The sequence below is a fragment of the Globicephala melas genome, chromosome 17 (assembly GCF_963455315.2).
Source record: "Globicephala melas chromosome 17, mGloMel1.2, whole genome shotgun sequence".
Classification (NCBI taxonomy): domain Eukaryota; kingdom Metazoa; phylum Chordata; class Mammalia; order Artiodactyla; family Delphinidae; genus Globicephala; species Globicephala melas.
The window spans coordinates 46,803,995-46,830,784 of NC_083330.1; the positions used below are offsets into that span (position 1 = coordinate 46,803,995).

General features: G+C 33.4%; 1 protein-coding gene and 1 pseudogene across 41 annotated transcripts in view; one reads left to right on the forward strand and one right to left on the reverse strand.

Annotated features, from left to right (window-relative positions):
* RIMS2 (regulating synaptic membrane exocytosis 2) overlaps nt 1-26,790 on the forward strand; it is a 572,826-nt gene that overhangs the window by 87,005 nt on the left and 459,031 nt on the right. For 26 of the 41 annotated variants that reach the window (XM_060287502.2, XM_060287509.2, XM_060287504.2 and 23 more), the window contains exons 2-3: nt 23,450-23,482; nt 23,884-23,970. The exons of 14 other annotated variants lie outside the window; for them this stretch is intronic. In XM_060287502.2, coding sequence (XP_060143485.1) covers nt 23,450-23,482; nt 23,884-23,970 — 120 coding nt within the window. The remainder of the gene's footprint in view (nt 1-23,449; nt 23,483-23,883; nt 23,971-26,790) is intronic. One more of the 41 variants, XM_060287505.2, reaches the window with a different exon arrangement.
* On the reverse strand, nt 12,323-18,860 carry LOC115856542 (actin-related protein 3-like; annotated as a pseudogene).

A 26,790-nucleotide genomic window follows, 5' to 3' on the forward strand; every position in this document is an offset into this window, starting at 1 on the left:
TCACAAAAAAGAGTAAGACATGTTCCCTGTTCTTAAGGAGTTCATACCCTATTGAGGAATATAAATATTAAGAAATATTTATATTCCTGGTAGTGTGTATCCATGTGTGTATGTATGTGTTTGTATATGTATATATTTAAATGTATATATATTTATAAAATAGTATTAATATATATATAAAAAAGTATGTACATATATACATATATACATACATATATATATGAGTAGAATCATAGTAGAAGGCCAGCAGGTATGCAGTCTATGTATTTTATCAGTGTACAACTATAAATGTTAATGTCAGACCTGTGTACACTCAATAAATATTTGAAATGTTAACTGAATTAACATAGATGATATTTACTCATTTTGCTTTTTCTTAAAAATCATTATACCCATTATTAAAACTGTGATCTTGAAGATATCATTTAAACTATATGATCTTTAGTTATCAATATGTTAAGTTAGGCTTTGTTAGAAATAATTCTGCCTCTGTATGTTGTTGTACGAAATTAATGCATGGGAGAGCATTTTATAAACTCTAAGGTACTATGTTAGTTAATATAAAGAATCCTATACTTGACTTTGTATATGAATACAAAGCCAAACAAAAGCAAAGTGTTCTATTTAAAATCCATTTTCTCATTTCTACCTTTGCAGTACTCTGACCTAGAATATAGCTCTCAAACTAGAATTTGAGTTCTTTGAGTAGCACCTACTCTAGTTCTAGACAGTAAGTAGTTCTAGGCAGTAAGTAGTTCAAGGCAGTAAGGATAGAGTAGTAACCAAGACAGATAATGACATATTCTGAGTCTTTATCTGTCTTGGTTACTACTTTATCCTTACTGCCTAGAACTATGCCTGATATAGTAGGTGCTTAAAAAATATTTGTTGATGGACAGCTTTGCTTTGTAGTTAGAAGGTTTCATTATGCTCTGAAACAAACAAAACCCCTCAGCCCTTTACATACCTGTCCCTTCCCCCCCCAAAAAAAAACATTGTATATGTTAATAGAAGAATGAACAGGAAAGGTAGCCAGTGGAAGCAGGAAACATTAATTATATAAAAAAGTGTGACAAAACATAAACTCGAGTTCTGTAGGTATTGCATTTGAATCCTGTACTTTCCTTGACCCCTTCACATTCCTCCCCCTAAAAAGGGAACGTTTTTCTGTACACTATTTTATTAATTTTTGTGTGGATATGTAGGTATAAATATGCGTTGCTTAAAAATTAGAAAATAAAGATAAGTATAAAGATGAAAACCACTCATAAGACTCATCTTTAAAATGAGGATAATAATAGTACTTCTTTTAGAGTTAAGAGGATTAAATGAGTTAATGTTAGTAAATTACTTAGAACAATGCCTGGTACATAGTGAATCACTATGTAGTTGTTTGTGTACTAAAATAGAATAAAATCCCAACAAGTGAATAACTTCCACTATTCAGATTATGCACATACACATATACGCCAGAGGTTAGATTATTTCTTTAAGAATTTTCACAGTGACAGTAAGGGAAAGAAATTCTGATAATGAACCTCGTTAAACAGCAAAGCAGAAACATGATCTTCCCCTTGGTTTTCTGAGAGTAAATGGCATCAACCAGTATTCAAATATAATTGGATTTCCTTTCTTTTTCTTATTGATTTGTAAGAATTCTTTGAATATTCTAGACATTAATGCCTTTTTAATGTTGCAGATATTTTCTGCCAGTGTGTTACCTTCCTGTTACGGTAGATGTCCCATGATGTCCTTCATTAAACAGACATCTTTAATTTTTATGTAGTCAGATGTATAATTTTTTACTTCATTGTCATATTAAGAAATCTTTATTCACTACAAGATGTTAATAAGATGTTTTCTCTATTTTCTTATTTTAGTTTTGAAGTTTTATCTTTCTCATTTAGTACTTTATAATCAATTTGGAATTTTTTTTTCTTTTAATGGTGTGAAGCAGGGCTTATCAAACTACAGCCCCCAGTCCAAGTCTGGCTCAAATCTGGCTGAATTTTTGTACAGCCCATGAGTAAAGAATGGTTTTATATTTTTAAATGTTTAAAAAATCAAAGAATAGTAACACTTTGTGATATGTGAAAATTATATGAAATTCAGTTTTTGGTATTTCATAAATAAAGCTTTATTGGAACACAGCCATGTTCTTTCATTTATGTATTGTCTATGGCTGCTTTTCTGCTAAAATGGCAGTGTTGAGTAGTTGCAACAGGGACTGTAAAGCCTGCAAAGCATAAAGTATTTACACTCTGGCCCTATAGAATAATTTGCTGACCCCTGGTATAAAGGTATACATAATTTCACTTTTCTTCTTATAGTGAGTTTCTATGATATTATCAACCAAGACATTGCATTTTTTTCTTCCATTCATTTGTGATACTGCCTATTTTACGGATTTTGTTTTCTTTAATCACTATGGCTTTGTGTTTTAGCCATTTAAACTGTAGGGGTCCTTAAAAGCGGGTTCCTTTTTACAATCAGCATCAACTTTTTCTTTTCTGGATTTAATTGATCAATATTTTCCTATTTGTGGTCCTTTTCTCTTAGGCATTAAGAACAGTCCCTCTTACACCCTTGTGCTGAAAGTCATCAGATGATGTTTATTTAATGTGATAAATCTGCCTAGAGGTAGAGGTCTGAACTTGGTGACCTCCTTTAGTCCCTTCCTTTTTTTCATTTCTTTTTTTTTTTAAACTAAAAAGCACTCTGGTTTAATTCTTATGTGTGTAACAAGGAAGTGAGTCAACATTTATTGAGAGTCCATTATGTGCCACGCAATGAACCACATGTTTTTATAATATTCCAAACATATAGAAACGTTTAGAGTAATAAACATGTGCCATGTATTTTCATCCATTATTTTATTTAATTCTAACTACCACTCTATGAGGTAGCTAGCTATTTTAGTTCCCATTTCTACAAGTGGATTATAAAATGGTTAAGTAACTTGCCAGGTAGTGAACATTGGAGCCAATATTCAAACCTCAGTCTGCTTGACCCCAAAGCCCATACTCTTCCATATAAAAACTGAAAAATTAGATTGGAAGATCATGTTATCACCCTCTAATATGTCAGAACAAAGTCCTCATCATCCTCATTGTCTTTGAGAGTATCTTGTGGATAGGGTCAGACACTTAGTGTCTTTCTTTATTCCTTTTAAGTTTTTTTTTTCTGAAAAACCTCATTATTTTAATTGCTCTCATATGTTGTGACAGCAGGTTCCTTTGTCAGCCATATCCTGTTCAGAATAAATAACCTGTGCTATGCCAGCATGATTTATTGCTGCTACTTCCTTTCTTTATGTTTTGAGTAATTTTATCCTAAAAGGATATAAAGTGTTTTAGACGTGTGCAAATGCCTGAGTGACTAGAGCAGTTCACCTGGCTGCTTGGCTACCTGCCTGTGGACAGTGCTTCATTTGATAGCAGAGATGGTAGGAGAACAAATTAGGATTTTTAAACAGGACCAGTATACTGAATCCTATCACCATTTCTCCTCTAACTACCTCCACAGAGAATTTACGGGTTTCAAAGGATCAGAGCACATATACGTACGATGCTTCGAGCAATCTAAGTCACCGTGATGAGGACAGAAAGAGCAGGTTCCCTTGCTGAACAGGTGTTGCTAATTGTAAATCCCTTTTCTTGGGTACTTTGAAAATGGATTTTACATATCTATGTGTAAGATTAATCTTTAAACTGCCTACAAGCATAGGGTACACTGGATGGTTTCTTCTTTTTTAAACCAGGTGATATCTTAAAAATATTATATATATTTTATTATGAGAAAATAGAATTACATTAGAGAAGATTTGGAAAACAGAGGCAGGAATCTACCCACAATATTGCTACTCTAATAAAAACAGTAATGATATTTTGATGTATTTCATGCTTGTCTTTAAAAAAATCTTATGCATTAAAAAAACAAAAAACTTAGAGCTAATCTTGCAGATAATATCTTAACGTCTCTTTTGGACCCAAGGCTGTATGATTTATAATGATGATGCCAAGGATTTTCAAAATGTGTATGTTTGTGTCATGGACTCATTTGTTGCCTTGTCCACTCTGAATTATTAATTCTTATAATTTACTATGGAAAAACAATTTTTCATTCTTCATGATTTATTTGGTTTTCTCAGTTATAAAAAGTAATGACCTTATTGTGAGCAATTTTTAGATTTTTGAGAAATGTGTTTTTCTCTATAAATCTCTAAAAATTAATGATAGTTTTTAAAAAATGTTTGATGCTATGGCAAATTACCATGTATTTTGGATTGTTTCTCTATATACAGACACTAAATGTATCATTTGTGGAATCAATTATTTTTGGTTTCCCTGATAGCACAATTAAGTCGTACTCATATTTTGTTATGTAATTTAGGAAGCTAGAAACTGTAGAGAGCCATTTTCAGTCTTCTTTTTGCTACCATATATATATGACCAAAATGTACATAGAGGTCTCAACCATGCATCCACTGCTCCTGATATTTTTGAATGTTTTCTGTGTGCCTAGCATTGTTTAAAATTCTTGTCCCAAAGATGAATAAGACATAATCTCTGCTTTCAGGGGGCTCACTTACATAAAATCATTAGGACTTTATGTGCTACATTTATTTAAAATAAATGTTTTGGATATATTGGTTTACTATTTTATTGATTTATTTTCAGTACATATACATAATATAATACAATGCAATATAATACAAAAGTTATAAAAATATGTTGTGAAAAGTTTCTTTTCCAAAACTTTTCCCCATTTATCTGTTGTTCTTTGCTAAGGAGAATATATTCATAGAAATGAAATGTAAATAATTTAAAGGCAGAGATACTTGAAAAAGTTTGACTTTAGTTTTGAAAAGGAAATTCAATTTTGAAAAGTGTACTTCCGTTTATTGAGTAACCACTATATGCCAGGCACTTTCCAAATATCTTAATTAATCGATCTAGTCTTGTCACAATTTTATTAATTACAAATGGAGGTTCAATGAAATAAAGTAAGTTACTCATGATCACATGAATATCAAGTAACATAGCTAAGAAATAGAAACTAGTTCTGTCTAAATTCTCCTGAGCCCATTCTCTTTGTTCATCAGCTATCTTACACAAATTAATGCTTTGGAATTTCAATTGAGTTTACATTAAAATGTTGTTGTTTTTCCCTCAGAAAATGGTTAGGAAATAGATTTTTACACTAAACTGATAATGATAAACTTGAGTAACTAGTGAAAGAAATTTGGGAAAAAATGTATGAAGAAAAGATTATAGTTTTTAAATGATACAGTCAATATTTCATTGCTTGTGTTAACATAAAAGAATAAATAAAAATCATTTTGTCTTGAATTTACATTCCATTATAGATTTACTGTCATCTATATATTTAACTTACAAAAACATTTACGTTTGCATTCCCTGAGTAAATACTGTGTGGCAGTGGGGGAACATCTTTTGGTGTTAGGGGGAGAACAATTTGGCACTGAAAAGTTGTCACATATATAGTCCAGATTAATTATGTAACTTTTGTCCACTAAATTTAATATGGAAAGGACTTCAGCATTCGTTGACCATCACTTCATTGACTAACAGCTTGACAAATGTTCTTTTCCATTATTCATAAGCATAGTGGCTCATTTTTACAGACAAGGGTAGCAATAGCTAAGGTTCTGGAACCATCATTTCTAAAACACTGATTTGTTTGCTGTGAGTAACATGCAAAAAAATTGGCCCATTTATAGGTGTATACAAATGTTAAAATGTTTGGCATTATATAGGAAGTTATGTGGTTATTAATGGAAATGTTCATATTTTTCCCCTGAATATGTCCAGATATTTTCATAGATCTTGTGGCAGAAAGTGCCTGGCCCATTTTAGGAACTGAAAGAAAGCCAGAGTGACTGAAGTACAGATTAAATGGGGATCATGGAGAGATGTGGGCAGATGGTGTAGCAGCTTTAAGTGCTGATGCAGAGGTAGAGGCAGAGGCAGCAAGAAAGTTTTTGGTCTCTATTCTGTCTTATTTCATTTTGTTTACATTTATATTAGAGAGTAGAAGTCTTTCACTATGTGGTCTCTTTTCTTTGCCCCTTCTCCCTTTTTTGTAATTCTGGTATTATAAATATTTGGTGGCTTGAGTTTTATTTTAATATCGTTTCATAATATCCTTAGCCTCCTCTTTCTTTAGACATTGGTTCCCTTCTAAGGTCAGTGATATAGCTGGGCTGCTTCCTTGAATTAGATTTCCCAGAGCAGGATCTTCCAGACTTTATGCTAGAGGACATATGCTTGGCTGCTAGTACCATGTTGTTAAGTTAGAGTCTTAACATTCATTATATAAGATTTTACTTATTTTCTCTGTGTTCAGTATATTGCTTTTGCCCTCATCTCTTCTGGTATCCCCTAGTTAATCCCTCTCTGTTTTACCCTCTCCAGAGAAGATGCTGTTAAGCTTCTGCTGAGGCTGGGGAGAGGCATGGAGTGAGTGCAGGAATTTGGGTCCTAATTTTGTTCTTAAAGAGACTTTCAACTTGATTTTAGTCCCCTTTTTACTCTTCACTTCTAGAGATAGCTGGTGTAGCCAATTTTTGTGACTAATGGGGTTCCAGGACGTTAATTTGCTTCTTTGCTTTCTTCACTGCTACTTTAAGATTCGGCTTTGTTGGGCCTGCTGAAGTCAGTTACCACTTGTCTGTCTGCTTTGCAGCTCAGTAAATTTTGCTACCATTGGATCTGTTAGAGTCCAGGGCAGGCTGCCCCAAAATATGCCTCAATGCATATTGATTATTTTGAATTAAAGTGACTTGAGAAACAGCTGGTGAGAAAAAAAAATGATGTTTAAAAAAATACTCTGAGCTGCCTCTTTCCCCCTAAAAGCAGGAAATAAACCTCCCATGTGAAGGTATCCTCCCTATACCAGGAGGGTAGAAAGAAAGCATCCTTATCAACAGTTAGGGAATTCAAGGCTAAGAGACCTGTATAAACAAATTTTATTACGTCTTCATGAGCCTGCAACTCCAAGCACAAGTCCTTTTGTTTTATTAAATCTTCGCAAATAATTGTTTCTTTGTCTAAAAATGATAAATACACAGCCTGCTTTCGTTACTTCAGAGGAACCATTTCTATGGGACCTTCATGCATATGAATTAAATAGTTTTTTTTCCTCCTGTTAATCTGTCTTATGTCAATTTAATTATTAGGCCATCCAAAAGAACTCAAGAGGAGTAGGGGGGAAATTTCCTCTCCTCCCTGACAGATCCTAACCCATTCCATTGATAAACAAACAAAACACTATTATTGTTTCTTTGGGATAGTTTTTGGGAGAGAATGAAACCAAATGCTTGTGTTCATAACTCCACTCTTGGTTAATCTAATAATTTGAGCATAATAACTCTGGTTTATTAATTATATTCTATCTATCTACCTATTATCATCATTGTCTTTATTCTTCTCTCCCTCCCTCTTTCCTTCTATCTATCTCTCTATCATCTATTTTTGTCTACTTGTTTTAGCAGTTTCTGAGATGGCTGTGTTTACATTTTCAGTTATAATTGCTGATTTTTCTGTTTATTCCTGTAGATTTGTTTATTGCTTGATGTATTTGGGTACATATATGAGTATGATGGATATATTTTATTTTGTTGTTTGTTTTATAGATACAGATAAGTAATTCTTTGTCCCCGTAACTGTTTGGTCAGCTATCAGTCAGGGTCCAGTCAGGAGATACAAAAATTTCAAAAGGGAAGTTTTCATATAACAAGTGAACTATTTATAGGGAATTAAGTGCTAAACAGGGATAAAAGAGAATGCCCTAGGACAGAAGGAGTACTCAAGGAAAGAATAAACTTGGAAGCCAGGGTCCCTCCTCAAGGCTGGATTCAGAACTTGTTGGAGAGGACGGAGTTGTAGCCCATTGGATAGTGGAGAGGGGTTTGTTAGGTTGCCCTGGGCCAGAGCTGGCCACTGTCAGTAGGAAGGATGGTGGGAGGAGAACCACAGTCTGGGGCTGGCAGGTTGAAAGCTTTCCACTTGGGTGCTTGGCAGGATGAGGGTGGTGGGCAGGTTACCAAGGGCCAGCACATTTGTAGGTAGGAAACCCTCAACTGGAGGCTATTGGGAGTGAAACTGCTTTCTGGGGTATTGATGAAGTTCACCAAAAATCTGCTTTGGGGGAGTACTGTTGAACTTTATGGGAAGTGGGCTGGGGTACTGGCTGACTTCCTAGAAAGCTGCTAGCAAGTCACCTGTGGAATGTGCTATTGAATTCTATGGGAAACTGGATGAACACCCTCAGAAATCACTGGATATCCACTCTTGGGGATCTCTGCTGAACTCACCACTGAGAAGCCAGTTGGGATTCCCATGGACCTTATTGGAAAGCTGCCCATGCAGTGCTGCTGACCTCTAGTTTTGTTCTTAGAGTGTTTGCCATTATCTTGAGACCCATAGTCATGCTTACTTACACACCCAAATATAGTGCAGAGCTTTGCTCTTCTTTGAAAGCATGAACAGACAGTACAAAGAAAAGGAAACACATAGTAAAATAAGTGCAAATTAAAATTTCAATAGAATTGATAAAGATTAAAAAGTTGGATACATTGTCTTGTTGAGGCTGTGGGAACGACATTCTCATACACTGTTAGTGGAAATAGAAATTAATACAACTTTAGAGAGGGCAATTTGGAATATTGAACAAAATTTGAAGTGTTCCTCAATTCTACCACAAGGAAATTATCCTAAAGTTATACTTGCACATATGCAATGTGACATGTACAAAAATATGTTTATAATAGCAGAAGTTTAGCTATAATCTGGTTAAATAAGTTGTGGCATATCCATAGAAAGTAATAATGAATTCATTAATATAAATGTGATAATTCTATATGCACCAATACAGAAAAAAATCCAAGATATATAAGTAAGATAAAATTAAGGTACAGACCATTTGTGTAAAAATCATATGTCTATATGATATCTGTCAGAATATATAGAAGAAAATGTTGCTAACAAGAACATGAAGCAGGAGGAAAGCAAACAGAAAGCACACATTGTGAAAAAACAGGAAAGTACACGTTCTTTCTCTTCCAGTCTTGTAATCTCGCACTAGCACCTCCTAATGGTAGAGCCTACTATACGGCCAGCTGACAAAGCAGAAGTGGGTGGTGGGTGATATCATAGCATCAGAATCAGAGTCAAGTGTAGAGGGTAGGTTTGGAGCTGAGAAATAATAACTCAGTAACTGGCACATCTTATCTGTTTCAGAACTCCGATCAGATGGTACGTGTTTTCTAGTTTGTTGTTCTGCTTTTTAAGTTGTAGGCCACAGTAGATTCAGCCTGCCACAGTCATGATATATTATCCTTTTTATATTTTGCTGGATTCAGTTTGCTGATCGATTAAGGATTTTTGCATCTGTGCTTATAGAGGATGTTAATCAGTAGTTCTCTTTTCTTGAATTGACTTTTCCTAGTTTTGGTATCAGAGTAATAATGCTGGCTTTACAAAACAAGACGGAAAGTGTTCTCTCTTCTGTTTTTGAAAGATGTGTGATTTTGTGAAAGATCAATATCTGTGAAAGAATTTTTTTTTTTTTTTTTTCGGTACGCAAGCCTCTCACTGTTGTGGCCTCTCCCGTTGCGGAGCACAGGCTCCAGATGCGCAGGCTCAGCAGCCATGGCTCACGGGCCCAGCCACTCCGCGGCATGTGGGATCTTCCCAGACCGGGGCACAAACCCATGTCCCCTGCAAAGGCAGGCGGACTCTCAACCACAGTGCCACCAGGGAAGCCCGACTCTAGCTATTTAGTAGTTTAGTAGTAGATTTAGTAGTTTTCTGGTAGTGTTTTAAGGGCTTTCTATGTATAGTATCATGTCATCTGCAAACAGTGACAGTTTAACTTCTTTTCCAATTTGGATTCCTTTTATTCTTTTTCTTCTCTGATTGCCATAGCTAGGACTTCCAAAACTATGTTGAATAAAAGTGGTGACATATGCATGTCTTTAGACTAATATTTTTGACTCTCAACTCAGCACTGCAGGCAGGGTCCATTCTAGCCTCCTCTCTTTGGTTATTTGTAACTTCTTTCTCTGATAGTGAGAAGTCTGGGACTCATTATCAGCCATTCATTTACTTACTGTTCAACCCTGGCAAACATGTAGATACTATCAGAATTGCTAACCTGTGCAATGTGAAACAACTTTGCCAATTAGATTGCAGAATTTATATATAGTTCTTTTTTTGTCTTTAGCGTTACAGTTTTCTAAACTGTCCTTTCCTAATGTTACTTAGGACAGCAACTTCCCCCCCATCCCTGTCAGTGAGGTTATGTTATAAATTTTCCATACAGAGATTCATTTGTCACATTCTGCATTCCATCCTAGGATTCTCCTGTCCTTCTGATTGACTTTTTAGAAATTTATATATATTAAGGTTTACTCTTTGTAACTTTTTTTTTGTGCTTTTTTTTCCTGTGGGTTTCGCAGTCATGTATACAGCAACACAGTATCATACAGAATAGTTTCAACAGTTTCCCTAAAAATTCTTCTGTACCTCTTTGTTGTTAACTCCTCCTGGATCTTAAGGGAAAAGCTTTTAGTTTCTCATCATTCAGTCTGATGTTAGCTGAAGGTTTTTTTGTTATCAAATTGAGGACATTTCCTCAATTCCTTATGTGTTAAGAGTTTTTATCGTGAATGGTTCTTGGATTTTGTCAAATGCGTTTTCTGCATCTGTTGATGTAGTCATATGATTTTTCTTCTTTAGCCTGTTGATGTGATAGATTACATGAACTGATTTTCGAATATTGAACCAGTGTACCTGGGATAAACCCAGCCTGGTCATGGCATGCAATTGTTTTTATACATTGTTGGATTCAATTTGCTAATATGTTGTTGAATATATTAGCATTTGATCATGAGAGATGTCATAATTTTCATTTATTTTAATGTCTTTGCCTAGTTTTCATATAAAGGTGATGCTGCTCTAAGAGAATGAGTTTTAAAAGTGTTCCCTTGACTTCCTTTTCTGGGAAATTGTAGAGGATTGGTATCATTTCCTCTTTAAATGTTTGGTAGAATTCACAGATGGAACTGTCTGGAACCTGGTGATTTCTGCTTTGCAAGGTTATTAGCTATCAATTCAATTTCTTTAGTAGATGTAGACCTATTCAGATTATGTTTCTCCCTGTGTGAACTTTTGTAGATTGTATCTTCCAAGAAAATGGTCCATTTCATCAAAGTTATTAAATTTCTGGGTATAGAATTCTTCTTAACATTTTAAAAATCAGTTTTAATGTCATGGAATCAGTAGTGATGGACTGTCTTTCATTTCTGTTATTAGTAATTTGTGGCTTCTCTCTTTTACTTGACTAATCTAGATAAGGGTTTATCATTTTATTGGTCTTTACAAAGAGGGAGCTTTTGGTTTTGTTGATTTTTATCTGTTGATTTCATATTTTAAATTTCACTGATGTCTGCTCTAATTTTTTTTTTTGAAGAAAATAGGCTTATTAACTTAAAAGAACTTGAAACAAGTATTCGAAAGAAATTTGTGCCTTTATTAGAATGGTGGTAGGCTTTAAAAATGACTAATTTTGGTAATCAAATGATTCATTTTTTTGAATAAGAAATGACACTAGAACTGCAATACTGGTCCAACAGTCTTATTTTTACTTTTCCTTTAAAGCAAGAAACAGAATGAGAGTTAAACAGAAAGCACTGGCAGGCATCAGTTAATCCAAGATAATAGCTTCTTAGTTCCAAAAGCACTTTCAAAGAAAACCATGGGGGGACACAAGGTATGAAAGCAATTCATAATAACTGGAATCCCTTGAGCGGGTGTCTTCACCAAGTGTCATAGGCTACTTTTTGAATTTGTCCTGTACTTGGTCACTTTTTTCCCTCAAATACTAATTTGCCTGTGACTTTTCCCTGAAAGTGTAAAAAGTATGAAATACAAACAAGCTCTTGCATTGTACACTTAGAAGTGTACAATTCAAGCATTACAGAGCTATCTACATACCCTCAAATCTTGGCTAATTCAATAGTATAGAACCTATCAGGGCACAGAAAGAACTAACACCTGCTTCTTTTTGTTACACATACAATTCAAATATTGAATCTGAAGAAAAACATTTAATCATTTTGTCTCTCCTCTACATTCCCATGTTGATAAACTTACTAAAATATTCCTGTGTAATTTAGTTTGGTCTTATTATTTCAAGTCAGGGTTAAAACCTCAAAACCAGCCATCCAGACAAAAAAGGCAATCAGAAAGATTATTTCTTCCTCACTTCCCTAACCCCAGTGACTGTGAAGTTAATTTTATGACTTAACTCCAAACACTGGATAGTGATGACAAATGCTAGGCCCAATTTCTTCATAATCCTTTTTGGCGTGGCATACATGGTAGAATTCAGGCGTAGAAGCCAGCATGGATCCTCCAAACCACATTGCATGTGACTGCATTTTGGGTGTGATGACTTGTACATCAATAGGTTTTTGTGTCAGTCTACCACCACTCAGTTCCTCACTTAATTTCAGCCTGGCATCTCCAGTTCTTTTCAAATCTCTTTGCAAGTGATGTCCAAAGTCCCTGATCCAAAGTCCCTGAACATGGTTGAATATCCAGAGAGGACAATATTCTTGTTGAGAGGATCTATGACATCAGTAGGACAATTGTGATTATTTACTTCATCTACAACTTCTGAGATAGGTTGAGTAAAGCCTGGATTAGCAAACTCTAGATGAAAAAAATGTCACGTCCCAAGAATCTCTCAATAACCAGCCCCAATGGAGAATTCTTTCTTTGAGATAACATTGATTCCAGTATACTGTTTAATCCACTTTGCTCCATCTGTGTCATACTTGTTAAATTCTTTGACCAAATCTGGGCAGGCATAACTATAGTGCTCCTTTAACGTTCCCAAGGATTTCTCTGATGGATTCTTACTTTTCCATCTCTCAGCAATTGTTGAATAAAATATGTTATATTACATACATGTAAAATATGTTATATTACATCCTGTGTTATATACACAGCTGTTATATTACAGCTGTGCTTAATACAGCTGTCAATTACATACGCTTCAGCCACAGGGATGACATGGGTGACACTGTCTCCGCTGTCTATTACTGTATTGCTCTAATTTTTATTATTTCTTTTCTTCTGCTTGTTTTAGATTTAATTTACTCTTTTCCCCCCCAGTTTCCTAAGGTGGAAGTTTATTTTATAGATTTTAGATCTTTCTTTTTTCCCTAACATATGCATCCAATGCTAGAAATTTCCATCAAAGCACATATTTAGCTGCATCTTGCAAATTTTGATACATTTTTATTTTCACTTCAGGTGAAATATATTCATAATATTTCAAATTTCTTTTGAGAATTCTTTGACCCTTGTGTTATTTAGAAATGTATTGTTTAATCTCCAGATATTTTTGGATTTCCTACTACTGTTCCGTAATTGATTTCTAGTTTAATTTGACTGTGAACTCAAAGCGTACTTTGTATAATTTGTATTCTTTTAAGTTTGTTGAAGAGTGTATTATGGCTTAGAATGTGGTCTGTCTTGGTGAATATTCCATATGAGTTTGAGAATAATGTGTATTCTGCTGTTATTGGATGAAGTACTATAGAATGTCAGTTAGATCTGTTTTATTGATGATGCTATTCAGTTCAGCTATATCCTTGCTGATTTTCTGCCTACTGGATTTGTCAGTTACTGATAGAAGTGTGATGTCTTTAACTGTAATAAAGGATTTGTATATTTCTTGTGCCTCTTGTATTTTGACATTTTTTTTCCTCTTGTATTTTGATATTCTATTGTTAGGCTCTGCAAATTAAGGATTATTATGTGTTCTTGGGAAACTCACCCCTTTATCATTATGGAGTGCCCCTCTTTATCTTTGATAATTTTCCTTGCTCTGAAGGTCGCTGTCTGAAATTAATGTAGATTCTCCAGCTCTCTTTTTATTAGTGTTAGCATGGTATATCTTTCTTCATGACTTTACTGTGTCTTTCTATTTAAAGTGGTTTCTTGTAGAAAACACATTGTTGGTGCTCTCTCTCTCTTTATTTTTTTGTGTACTTTGACAGTTTCTACCTTTTAATTGGTCAATTTAGATCATTCACATTTAAAATGATGATTGATATAATTGGATTAATAGCTATCATATTTGTAACTGTTCCAATCATTGCCTTTGTTCTTTGTTTACTTTAGAGTTCAGCATTTTATATGATTTGATTCCATTTTCTCTCCTCACTTTGCATATGAATTATACTTCCTTTTTTAAAAATAGTATGTTTTAGTGGTTGCTGAAGAGTTTGCAACTGATTCAATAATTTATAACTAATCCAAGCCCTACTTTCAGATAACACTATACCACCTCAGGGGTAGTATAAGTACTTTATAAAAGAGTATTCCTAATTTTCCCCTCTTGTACCTTGAAAGTTGGTATCATTCATTTCACTTATCCCTAAGCTATAATCATCAAATGCAATGTTACTACTATTATTTTGAACAAACTTAGATCAATTAAGAATAAGAAAAAGAAAAGATTTTATTTTGCCCTCATTTGTTCCTTCACTAATGCTCTTCCTATTTTTTATATAGATGTTTCCAACTTATATCATTTTCTTCTGCCTTTTTTTACACTCTTTGCAAGGCAGGTCTATTGATGACAAATTCCCTCAATTTTTCTTTGTCTGAGTAGGTATATTTCTCCTTCACTTTTGAAGTGAATAATTGCACTGGACACAGAATTCTAGGTTGGTGGGGTTTTTTTCTTTCAACAATTCAGATATTTTATTCCACTTTCTTTTTGCTTGCATGGTTTCTGAAGAGAAGTCCAAAGTAATTCTTATGTTTGTTTCTCTGTAGGTAAGGTGTTTGTCTTCTTTCTGGCTTCTGTCAGAATTTCCTCTTTGTCTTTGGTTTTCTGCAGTTTGAATGGGATTTGCGTAGGTGTAAAAGATTTTTTTTATATTAATTCTGCTTGGTGTTCCTCATGCTTCCTAGATCTGTGGCTTGGAGTCTGTCATTAATTTTGGAAAATTCTCAGTCATTATTACTTCAAGTTTCTTCTGTTCCTTTCTTTCTTCTCCTTCCAGCATTCCCATTGCATGTATATTATACCTTTTTGTAATTATCCCACAGTTCTTGGTCATTCTGTTCCATCTTTTTCTTTCTTTTCTCTCTGTGCCTTTCAGTTTTAGAAGTTTTTATTGACATATCTTCAAGTTCATCTATTCTTTCTCAGCTGAGTGTAGTCTACTGATGAGTCCATCACAGGCATTCTTCATTTTTGTTACAGTGTTATTTATCTCTAGAGCTTCCTTTTCATTCTTTCTTAAACAATTTATTTCTCTGCTCACAGTACCCATCTGTTCTTGCATGTTGTACACTTTTTCCATTAGCATCTTTAACATATTAACTGTATTTATTTTGCCCAATTCCAGTTCTCTGCCTTATCTGAGTCTGTTTCTGATATGTGCTTTGTCTCTTCAGACTGTTTTTTCTTGCCTTTAGAATGCCTTGTATTTTTTGTTGAAAGCTAAACAAGGTTTATTGGATAAAAGGAATGTAGGTAGATAGCCCAGTAGATAGTCCTTTAGTGTGGCAGATTTTATATTTATCTGGCAGTGTTTAGTAATTGGTGTAGCTGTGGTGTCAGAGGCTAAAAATTTCCTCTATTGTCCTTAAATTTTTTCCAATTTTTTTTTTGTGGTAAGGTATACAAACATAAAATATTCCATCTTAACCACTTTTAAGTGTATAGTTCAGTTTCACTAAATACATTCATAATGTATTTATGCATTAATGCATTACTACCAACCATCTCAAGAATGCTTTCATGTTGTAAATGTGTCATACACCATGACCAAGTGGGAATTATCCCAGTGATACAAGGATGGCTCAATTAGCTGTGAATCAGTGTGATCACATAAATCAATGTGATACACCACGTTAACAAATTGAAGAATAAAAATCATATGATAATTTTACTAGACGCAGAAAAAGCTTTCAACAAAATTCAACATCCATTTATGATAAAAACTCTCAACCATGTGGGTATAGAGGGAAGATACTGCAAGATAATAACTGCTATATATGACAAACCCACAGCTAACACATCATACTCAGTGATGAAAAGTTGAAATCATTTTCCTCTAAGATCAAGAACAAGACAAGGACGCCTACTCTCACTACTTTATTCAACATAGTATTGGAAGTCCTAGCCACCGCAATCAGACAAGAAAAAGAAATAAAAGAAAATCCAGATTGGAAAGGAAGAAGTAAAACTATCACTGTTTGCAAATGACATGATACTATATATAGAAAATCCTAAAGATGTCACCAGAAAACTATTAAAACTCATCATTGAATTCAGTAATGTTGCAGGGTACAAAATTAATATATAGAAATCTGTCATGTTTCTATACACTAACAAAGAACTATCAGAGAAATTAAGAAAACAATCCCATTTACAATTGTATCAAAATGAATAAAATAGCTAGGAATAAGTCTAACCAAGGACATAAAAGACCTGTACTAAGAAAACTATGACATTGATGGAAAAAATTGAAGATGACACAAACAAATGGAAAGACATACTTGCTCATGGATTGGAAGAATATTGTTAAAATGACCATACTACTCAAGGCAATCTACAGATTCAGTACAGTTCTCATCAAAATACCAATGACATTTTTAACAGAACTAGAATAAATAATTCTAATTTTTGTATGGAAACACCAAAAACTCCAAATAGTCAAAACAATGTTGAGAAAGAAGAACAAAGCTGGAGATATCACAGTCCCTGATTTCTTCTAAGAATTTTACAGTTTTAAGTATTAAATTTAGGTCTTTGATTGATTTTGAGTTAATATTTACATATGATATTAAGCAAGGATCTAACTTCATTCTTCTTCATGTGGATAACCAAATTTTCCAGCACCATTGTTGAAAAGCCTGTCCTTTCCTCATGGAATGGTCTTGGCACACTTGTCAAAATCCAGTTGACTTTATGTATATATGGCATTTATTTCTGGGCTCTCTATTGTATTCCGTTGGTCTATGTCTGTCTTAATGCCAGTACCACACTGATTACTGTACCTTTGTTGTAAGTTTTGGAATCAGAAAGTGTGATTCCTGTAGCTTTGTTCTTACTTTTCAAGATTATTTTGGCTATTTGGGCTCCCTTGAGATTCCATATGAATTAAGGATGACTTTTTGTATTTTGGCAAAAACATCATTGGGATTTTGATAAGGACTGCATTGAATCTATAGATTGCTTTGCGTAGTATTTAGATATTGATCTGTGGTTTTCTTTTCATGTAGCATCTTTGTGTAGCTTTGGTATTATGGTATTGGTGATCTCAAACAATGTGTTAGGGAGTGTACCTTCCTCTTAAATTTTTGGGAAAGTTAGAGAAGGATTGGTATTAGTTCATTTTTGGTATTAGTTCATGTTTGGTAGCATTCACCAGTGAAGGCATCAGGTCTAGAGCTTTTCTTTGTTGAGATTTTTGATTAATGATTCAATCTTTTTAGTAGTTAGAGGCCTATTCAGATTTTCTATTTCTTTGTGATTTCCTGGTATGTTTCGTGTTTGTAGGAATTTGTTCATTTCATCTAGGCTGTCCAATTTGTTGGCATAAAGTTGTTATAGTACTCTCATATTCCTTTTTATTTCTGTAGAACAGTAGTAGTGTTATCACTTCCATTTATGATTTTAGTAATTTGGTTCTTTTCTCCTTTTTTCTTAGGCCATCTAACAAAATTTTTCGTTTTGTTAATCTTTTCAAAGAACTAACTTTTAGTTTCATTGAGTTTCTCTATTGTATTTTTTCTATTTCATTTATCTCTGCTGTAATTTTTATTATTCCTTCCTTCTGGCGGCTTTGGGTTAATTTGTGTTTCTTTTTCTAGTTTCATAAGTGCAAAATTAGGCTTTAGCTTTAAGGTCTTTCTTGTTTTTTAATGTATGGATTGGCCAAAGAGTTTCTTCAGGTTTTTTTTGTATCACCTTATGGAAAACCCCAAATGAACTTTTTGGCCAAGCCAGTAATTGTTTATAGCTATAAATTTCTTGCTTTGCACTGCTTAACCACATCCCATAAATTTTGGTACATTTTTTTGTTTTGTTTTGTTTTCATTTGTCTCTGAGTATTTTCTAATTTCCCTTGTATTTTCTTTTACCCATTGTTTTTAAAGTATATGTTGTTTAATTTCTACAAATTTGTGATTTCTCTAGTTTTCCATTTCTCACATTATCCTGTTGTGTTTGAAGAACATATTATGGTGGCCAAAAATTTCATTCGGGTTTTTCCATAACATCATATGGAAACACCCGAATGAACCTTTGGCCACTCCAGTACTTTATGTGATGTCTACATTTTAAAGTCTACTGAGACTTAATTAGTGGCCTGACATATGGTCTCTCCTGGAAGATGTCCCATTTCCACTCGAGAAGAATGTGTTTCCTGTTCTTGTTGGGTATTGTATTCTATATGTTTGTTTGACTTAGTTGGTTTATTGTGTCTTGGTGTGGGTCTCTTTGATTTCATCTTTTGGGGAATTTGTTCATTGTCTTTAATGTTTATATTAATGTATTTCATCAAATTTCAGAAAATTTCAGCCATTATTTCTTCAAATATTCTTTCTCCTCCTCTGGAATTCCCACATCAAACCAATGTCTGCTTAGTGGTGTCCCACAAGTCCCTTAGACTGTCTTTTCTTCAATCTGTTTTCTTTCTGTTCTTCAGATTCAGTACTTTTCATTGTTTCATCATCAAGTTCACTGATTATTTCTCTTCCCTCCTCAAATCTGCCTCTGCATCCTTCTAGTGAATTTTTCATGTCCGTTTTTGTACTTTTTGGGAAGGGGGAAACTTTTCTGGTCTAATAATTGACACAAGGCAGATTAACAGAAAAAAAAATTAATTTGTATGCACAGAGGTCTCATAGAAATGGAACATCTGAAGTGACCAAGGCAGGCTGTTTATAAAAAAAAAATTAATTTTAGATAAAGAAACAATCATTTGTGAAGATTTAACAAAGGGGCTTGTACTTGTGGTAACAGACTAATGAAGAAGTCACACAGATTTTTTAATACAGCTTTCTTAGCCTTGAACTTCTTAATTCTGTTGATAAGGATGCTTTCTGTACTTTGGGTATGGGGGGATACTTTCACACTGGAGATTTCTTTCTTGCTTTCAGGGGGAAAGAGAAGGATCAGAGTGTTGTTTTCTTTTAAGTATTGTTTTTTTATTTTCTCACCGACTGATCTCAAGTAACTTTAATTCAAAATAATCTATATGCCATTGTGGCGTGTCTTGGGGTAGCCTACTCTCAGTCCCAACAACTTTCAGTCCAGAATCCTTTTTGGGTTCTTTTTAGGTTTTCTGTCTCTTTATTGGTATTTCCATTTTGTTCACACATTGTTTTCTTGACTTTCTCTACATTGTCAGTTCTTTGAGCATTTTGAAGATGATAGTTTTATTTTTTATTTTAAATTTTTTAAAATTAATTTTTATTGGAGTATAGTTGCTTTACAATGTTGTGTTAGTTTCCACTGTACAGCAAAATGAATCAGCTATACATATACATATATCTCCTTTTTTGGATTTCCTTCCCATTTAGGTCACTATAGTGCATTAAGTAGAGTTCCTTGTGCTATACAGTATGTTCTCATTAATTACCTATTTTATATATAGTATCAATAGTGTATATGTGTCAATTCCAATCTCCCAATTCCTCCCCCCAACCCCACCAATGTTGTTTTAAAGTCTTTGTCTAATAGATATGCCAGGTGTTTTTCAGGGACAGTTTTTGTTGTTCCTTTTTTTCCTTTGAGTGGCCCATACTTTCTGTTTCTCAGTATGCCTTGTGACTTTTTTGTTGGAAACTGGACATTTGAATCTAAATATGTGGTAACTCTGGAGATCAGATTCTCACCTTTCACTAAGTTTTATTATTTTCTGTTATTGTTTTTATTTTATTTTATTCTTTTGTGTTGTAGGCTGTCTCTGTGCTGAGGATCAGGTTGTGTTATAAACTTAAGGTCTTTTCTGAACCTGTTCCTTTCCCTGGGCAAATATGGTGACTTTCTGTTTTCTCTCATATACGCAGTTGCTTTTAAATGTTTCAGTCTTTAATGTCTGGCTTCTAAAAGGAGAAAAATAGAAAAACAAAGGTTGGTGGGGGGGAAATGCCCAGGCTCTTTAAAAATATCCTGGAAGTCACCTTAGCCAAGGGGGAGGGGCTTGCAACAATGGGGGGATTGCAACAACAATGGTCGCTTACCTCTTTGTAGGGACCTCTGAGATGAGAAGCAGTAATCAGGGATCAGAGCACAAATACGATATTTGGAGGACAGTGTCTTTTTTACCCACTCTTGCTCCTGCAAACTGTGTATAGGTTGCTCCGAGAACAGGTAAACAGCTACCTTCCATGGAGCAGGGTGGTAGGGGATGGGTAGCTGCCACTATGCTAAGAGCGCAAATTGACTGAAATTAACAGCAAGGTACAGTCCAAGCCTTCTTCTGAAGTTGAAAGCCTTTAGTAGACTCCAGATTTCCAAATTAGTTATGTCAGACAGATTGTGTAGGTTGGGGGGGCAGATTTCTGTTGCTTTCTACTTTGTCATCTTCCAAAATCCTCTCTTCTATTGTCTTTATTTTTGTCTTCCTTTCTGTTTTGTGTTTGCCTAGAGACTTCTTACTAAATAGTGTTTAAAGCTTGCAGTTGTTATAGTTGTAATCCTGTTATTATTCAGGAACTCTAATGATTTGGTGGGAAGGTGTTGCTACAGGACAAGCATTCAACAGTCCTATAATTAGGTCTTATTCTTCTAGTGTGCCTGAGTTAGGTATTTGCCTTCCCCCATGCTGAAGGCTGGAGGGAGCTGTAGTTTGGTATTGTCCTTCTCCCACATAAAAGGCTAGAGGGTGATATAATAGGTAATTACCTTCCACAGGCTTGTTTGGTTTTGGTAAAATGCCAGTTGGTTAGGCTCTGGTAAAATATTTCCCCTTGAGTTTAGGATTGTTAAAAAGAGCAGAGGGCTCTGGGAGTATTTCAAAATGGTTTCTTTCCCTTCCTCCTGCTTGATGCAGGAGGAAATTTTTCTCCGATCTTCACAGTGAGCAACTGGTATGGCTTTTGGAGATAAAATTTATGGAAGTGTGGTAGTATGCCCCAAACTGGGACTCCTTGGAATTTTAAACTCTCAATCTAGTCCACAGTGAGTCTCCAGCTATTGGCCAGTTATAGTTAAAAGTGTTCCAACAGACAATGGCCCCAGGTGTGGGCTTCTGCTCCTGGGCTTGTACTCTTGGTAAACTGTGATAGTCTGGATCCACTTGTTTGTTTCTCTAGTTTTCATGGCAACAGTTTGCCTGCTCTATGACCTAAATTCTTTGATGACTCTAAGAAGAGCTATTGATTTTCGGTTTGTTCAGCTTTTTTCTTGTAAGGGTGGGAGTGATGATTTCCAAGCGTTTTATGTATCTTATTGGAAACTGGAAGCCCCTCGTACACTTTCTGGAATGCAGGAATGTAGGAGTTCATTGTCAATAATGTTAATGTATTGTCAAAAAAATATATAATTACTCTTTAATATTACCAGTTCTTTTTTTTTTTTTACCAGTTCTTAAATTATTATCTCAGCATGAATTTTAATTATGGTCTGATACTTTGAGGTTTGATTTTATCTAACATATTGAACAAAAGAAGAAAATTTTTATACTCTTGATTTAAAGACAAGATAAATATTTTCACCACCGTATTTATGACACATATTTTATTTGGGAAGCTGATGTAAATGTTTGTATATTTCACATATAGATATTTTACAAAGCCCAGAAATAATTTCTGAATTGGTAATTTAAATTTTTATGTCTATTAATATTTTCAAGTACAGATTTTGAAATTAGAAACTGATTTATGATTAATATAAATTTGTTTATGGTAAAAACTTTTGTCACTAATTAAGAGCAAATATGATTCCTTGTCGAGAATCACCCAGGACTTCTTTAACAAATATCTTCTCCTCTTTTATGTATTCATTTAAATATTTTTGTTTATCATGCATATTATTTGGTGAAGGATACTCTTGAATTGTTCTCCATTTTGATGAGCTGGTATGGTAATTTTTCTTTGTCATTATCTATATGGGTACTGTTTTGTTCTAAAACGTTAAGAGATTTTTGTATCTTATTCTCAAAGAAATAACATAAGTTTTCTAGGTAGAATCCATTGTCACTATAGTTTGCTTGTATTTGTGTGTTTCTATATTTGGTGCTAAATATAATATTTTACTATTAATCCATTATATCTCTATTTAAATACTAAATGATGCGGCTTTAGCTCTAGGTCAAAACTATTGTACTTTTTGAAGTTTATGCAGAGAACATGGGATATTCTTTTTTAGTTAATATAGAGAAATATAAATACCAATTATATTCATTGGGACACAAAAATGTATAAGGGTATACATTTTCATTTATTGCTTATATCATTTAAAATAATAACACACTGAAAAAATCAATTTAATCTAAAGAGAATTTAATTTACAATGTTAATATAATTCCCTAATGAAAGTCCTAGATTTTGGTGACTCATTTTAGTTACCAATTCTTAGTCTTTCTTTGGGAAAGTAAAAGCTAATCAACTGATCACTGAGTCATAAGTTTATCTCTCAGGACCAGTCCCAGGCAAAGTGTGGGAAGCCACATTTCAGAGGCATCACTATCCTTGTATTTTATCTTTCTCCACCTTTTAAATATCCAGTGCTATTTCAGTGAAACACTGAGTTGATTATAGGTTAAATGCATTTTTAGTCTGTTATAGTTATATGAATAATTTACTTTAGCTTATGAATATTTTAAATTTAGTATACATAATTATTTTAGTAGCTATTTTTAGGTATTAGATGCATAATCCCCCAATTCCTTTATCTGTTCCTTTGTGAAGTAAATGAATCCATTTGTAAGGCTTTTAAAATACATTTATAAAACCCTACATTTTATTTAAAATATTTATGCCTTTACTTCAATTTATATTAAGGAAGAAATTTTAAAAATAAAGAGGAAATCTGTTTATCTTCTGTAGGCCAAATGTAACTGTGTTTAATATAATACTTTAAAATAATTATTTTAAATGCTTCAATATCAATATTAATGCAAATATGCAGAAAACTTGAGGACCAAATCATGGAATCATTAGGACAGGAGTAGAATTTTAATATCAGCCCTCTATTAAGAACAAATAATTCAACTTTTCCTTTTTGTGTCAAATTAATTCAAATGTATAATTCCAATTTATAGCAAAACATTAAGCTTTTCTATGTAACAAACCTCATTTTTCATTTTTATATGACCACAGATCTGTAGATAGAAATTTCTTCCTAGTATAGTGCACTCAGTTGTGCAAACTTATCTTTTTAGGGTCAAAGAAGAGCACAAACCACAACTGACACAGTAAGTAAATGTATTAAGAGTTCAGTAGGCTTGACTTCTGTACCTTTGCCACATTCTGCTTCCTGCACCTTGGATGGTATTAGCTTACACTAATACTGGATAGGCTGCAGCTAGTGTGTCTTCTGCTTTTTGACTCTCTGGCTTGTAAGAGAGCTGCCTGCAGCTTCTTACTTCATCTACATACTGACTAGATGTAGTTTTTTGCTGCCTGCTTGTGGACTGGTTAAGTATTCAAACTTAATTTCCCTATATTCTGACTGCCTGGATGATAATTGGAGCTCATATTTCCATTGGCTGTAGCTTTTGTGCCTGTGTATTTTTATTAGTATGGATAAGAAAACATTTGACCATTTGTTTTATTCATTTGGTTATTCAGTCACATTATTTGCTTATTTAAACAGGTGGTTTCCCTTTAGTGGGATCACTGAACTGGTAAATAACGTTCTCCAGCCCCAGCAAAAACAACAAAATGAAAAGGAGCCCCAGACGTAAGTAAGCTGATCTGTACAGACTAAATATTATCTCTAATAGCATAACATACTGAAGAGTATGTATTAAAATACTGCCCTTGGAATAACATTCCTCAGAAATGAAAATTGTTAGGTTATGAGTTTGATATTTTCACCTTTGATACTTCATATCCCATGGAAATATTAAAAGAAAACAAGGATAATTTATAGGGTAGTAAGAATGAAGAGGTAATTCTCCCCCCAACTTTAGTATAAATTATATAAACTGTATTTATCCAGTAAAATATCTTTCTCCAATATGCAGTATATTCCAAAGTATATTTCTTTCAAAAATAATTCCAGAAGACATTAAGAGGTATTTACCCTCCAATTCAATCTTTGGTCAAGTAGTTTTGGAAGGGTTCTTTTAAAGAAGGTTAAGAAGGTTTCTTTATTGTTATACTTCTGAGTGTCTAAATATGCTCCAAGGTATTAGAACATACAATATTAACTAAATTTATGTGACTATTGAATCCTCTTTTCACTGAATATTTCATTAGGTTATGAAACATAATTTGGGAAATCCAGCAATTTATTATCACATTGGTCTGAAACATTAAAAAATGTCAATTCCATTTATTTCAGTTATTAGTAGATTAAAATACACTCTTTAAGAAGTTGTTCATACTTGTATCTTTTTATCTTTGTGCAAGAAATATTATTTATGTTGTAAAGTGCAAGTTTCTTTGAGAATGTGAGAAAGATTGCATAGATTTAAATTCCACACTCCCCATGATAACTGCCCTCTTACTCAGAAATGCTCTTACCAGTCAGCCTCTGCACTTCATAAAAGTAGGAATTATGTCTATGGAGTAGATAGTTTGGTTGTATGAATGGGTAGATTGAAAAGTGACATGAGCTCTAGGAGAGAACAAGAATAACTGCCAGGAGCCTTAAGATGAAACATTCAGAAAAACATTCACATTTTGCCTTTAATGAAAATAGAAGATAATGTCTTTTTGTTTTGTTATTATTGAGGGTAATCCCTCATCCATTTTATGTTACCTTGTATGCATTTTATTTTAAATTTGGTCAGTGTTTCATTTTCAACTGAAGTAAAACTGTATTGTGATATGCTTCTCCTACTAGCTGATAATGTATTTCTACGGTTGGAATTGTTGCTGTATTTAAGCCAGTTGAAGTCAAGACCCGTATTTGTCTTGTCTACATTCTATCCTTGACATGTAGCAGAGTGACTGATCCATGGTAGGAACTCAATAAATGCGTCTTCACAACTGATTTTACATGTTTTACCCTTTTATGATGTAAGAATACTGTGTCCCAAGGAATAGAAATAAATTCAATAATCTTTCTCTAATCAGCAAAAATTGTATTAAAATTGCACACAATGTCATTGTTTTGCTGATTTTTCTCTAAGGCACTGAAACATAATAAGGTAGTAAAATCAATAGCAAAATATAATTAGATGCGACTTTGTCTCAATTTTAAATGATGTCAGTTATGTATCTTGTTTGTAGGTTTTAGAAAATAATCAGGATTGTTATGTTATTTAGTAGATTACAGTGGACATTAAATAAAATAGATGTTTTGTTAGTAACTTTAAAAAGTGATCACTGATTATTGAAACAAAATGACATTTGACTGGGATAAACAAAGATCAAGGCAAATTTGAAAAGCAATAGCTTTATTTCAATAATAAATATAATATAGTTTGCTTTGATTTTCGGCTAGGAAGATTGTAGCAGAAAAGACTAGTACTTTCCGATATTTTAAAAATTAATTCCAAATTAATAACTATTATTTCCATTAATGTTTCTTGGACAACTAATTCATTCTTCTTGTTCTGTGATTTATACAATTAAAAAAATCAGAACTAATAAGTTCTCTTAATAGCTACTTTCTTCATCTTACAATCTTATTGTGCTGAAGATTTTCTGATATATAATTTTCTAGGAGCTTTCCTTTTATCTTTCTGATCCACAGGTCGGGGTACTTCTGAATCTTCTCCTTTAATTCATCTTCTCTTTGATCAGAGTCTAGGACTTCTTATTTCTGAATCACCTCATTTGTTTCTCTCTTTGACTACCATTTGAGAAAGATAACATCCTATCTGCTTACTTTCTATTCACTCACCTATTAAATTATTTTGGAGAGTTGAATTCTAGGTATTCATTTTAATTTATAAATGTTAAAAAGTAGGACTTATGCTTTTCATATTCTGTATGAACGTTTTCACAGTAGAATAACTAAGTAAATATTCTGTCAGATAGTATTTAAAAATCTAATATTTCCTGAACAGTAGTTTCATTTTAATGAATTTCTATAAATCCCATGTTGTGATTTTCAAAGCTTTAATAATGTAGGTTCTTTGAGGTCTGTATTTTTGGAATTTGTTTATTTCATAGTTTTTTTTAAATGTAACAGGAATGTAATTTTGAACTTTGAATGTAATGTAATTTTGATTTCAGTAATTTATGTGAAAATGTAGGTATACGTAGAACAAAGTATCCCATTTTGACTTTCCATAAGTACTGAGGCATAGAAAATGGATTGAGCCGATTTTCAGTTGTCAGTTCATTCATCTTTGCAGAAATTGCTTAATATACAAATTAAATAATTTTAAATTCTTTTCTTTCTTTCACTATTTTTTCACATTAATATTAAAATGAGGGAAAATTGTCTGTAAAGATAATATAATATAGGTTATATGTAGGGTGTAAACGAGTCTTTGGATAATTAAAATGGGCATATTAGGAAAAAATGATAAATGCTATTTAATGCAACTGTTATTTTAACTTGGTGTTGCCAATATGTAGCATAACATCAAAGGTAAGTTTT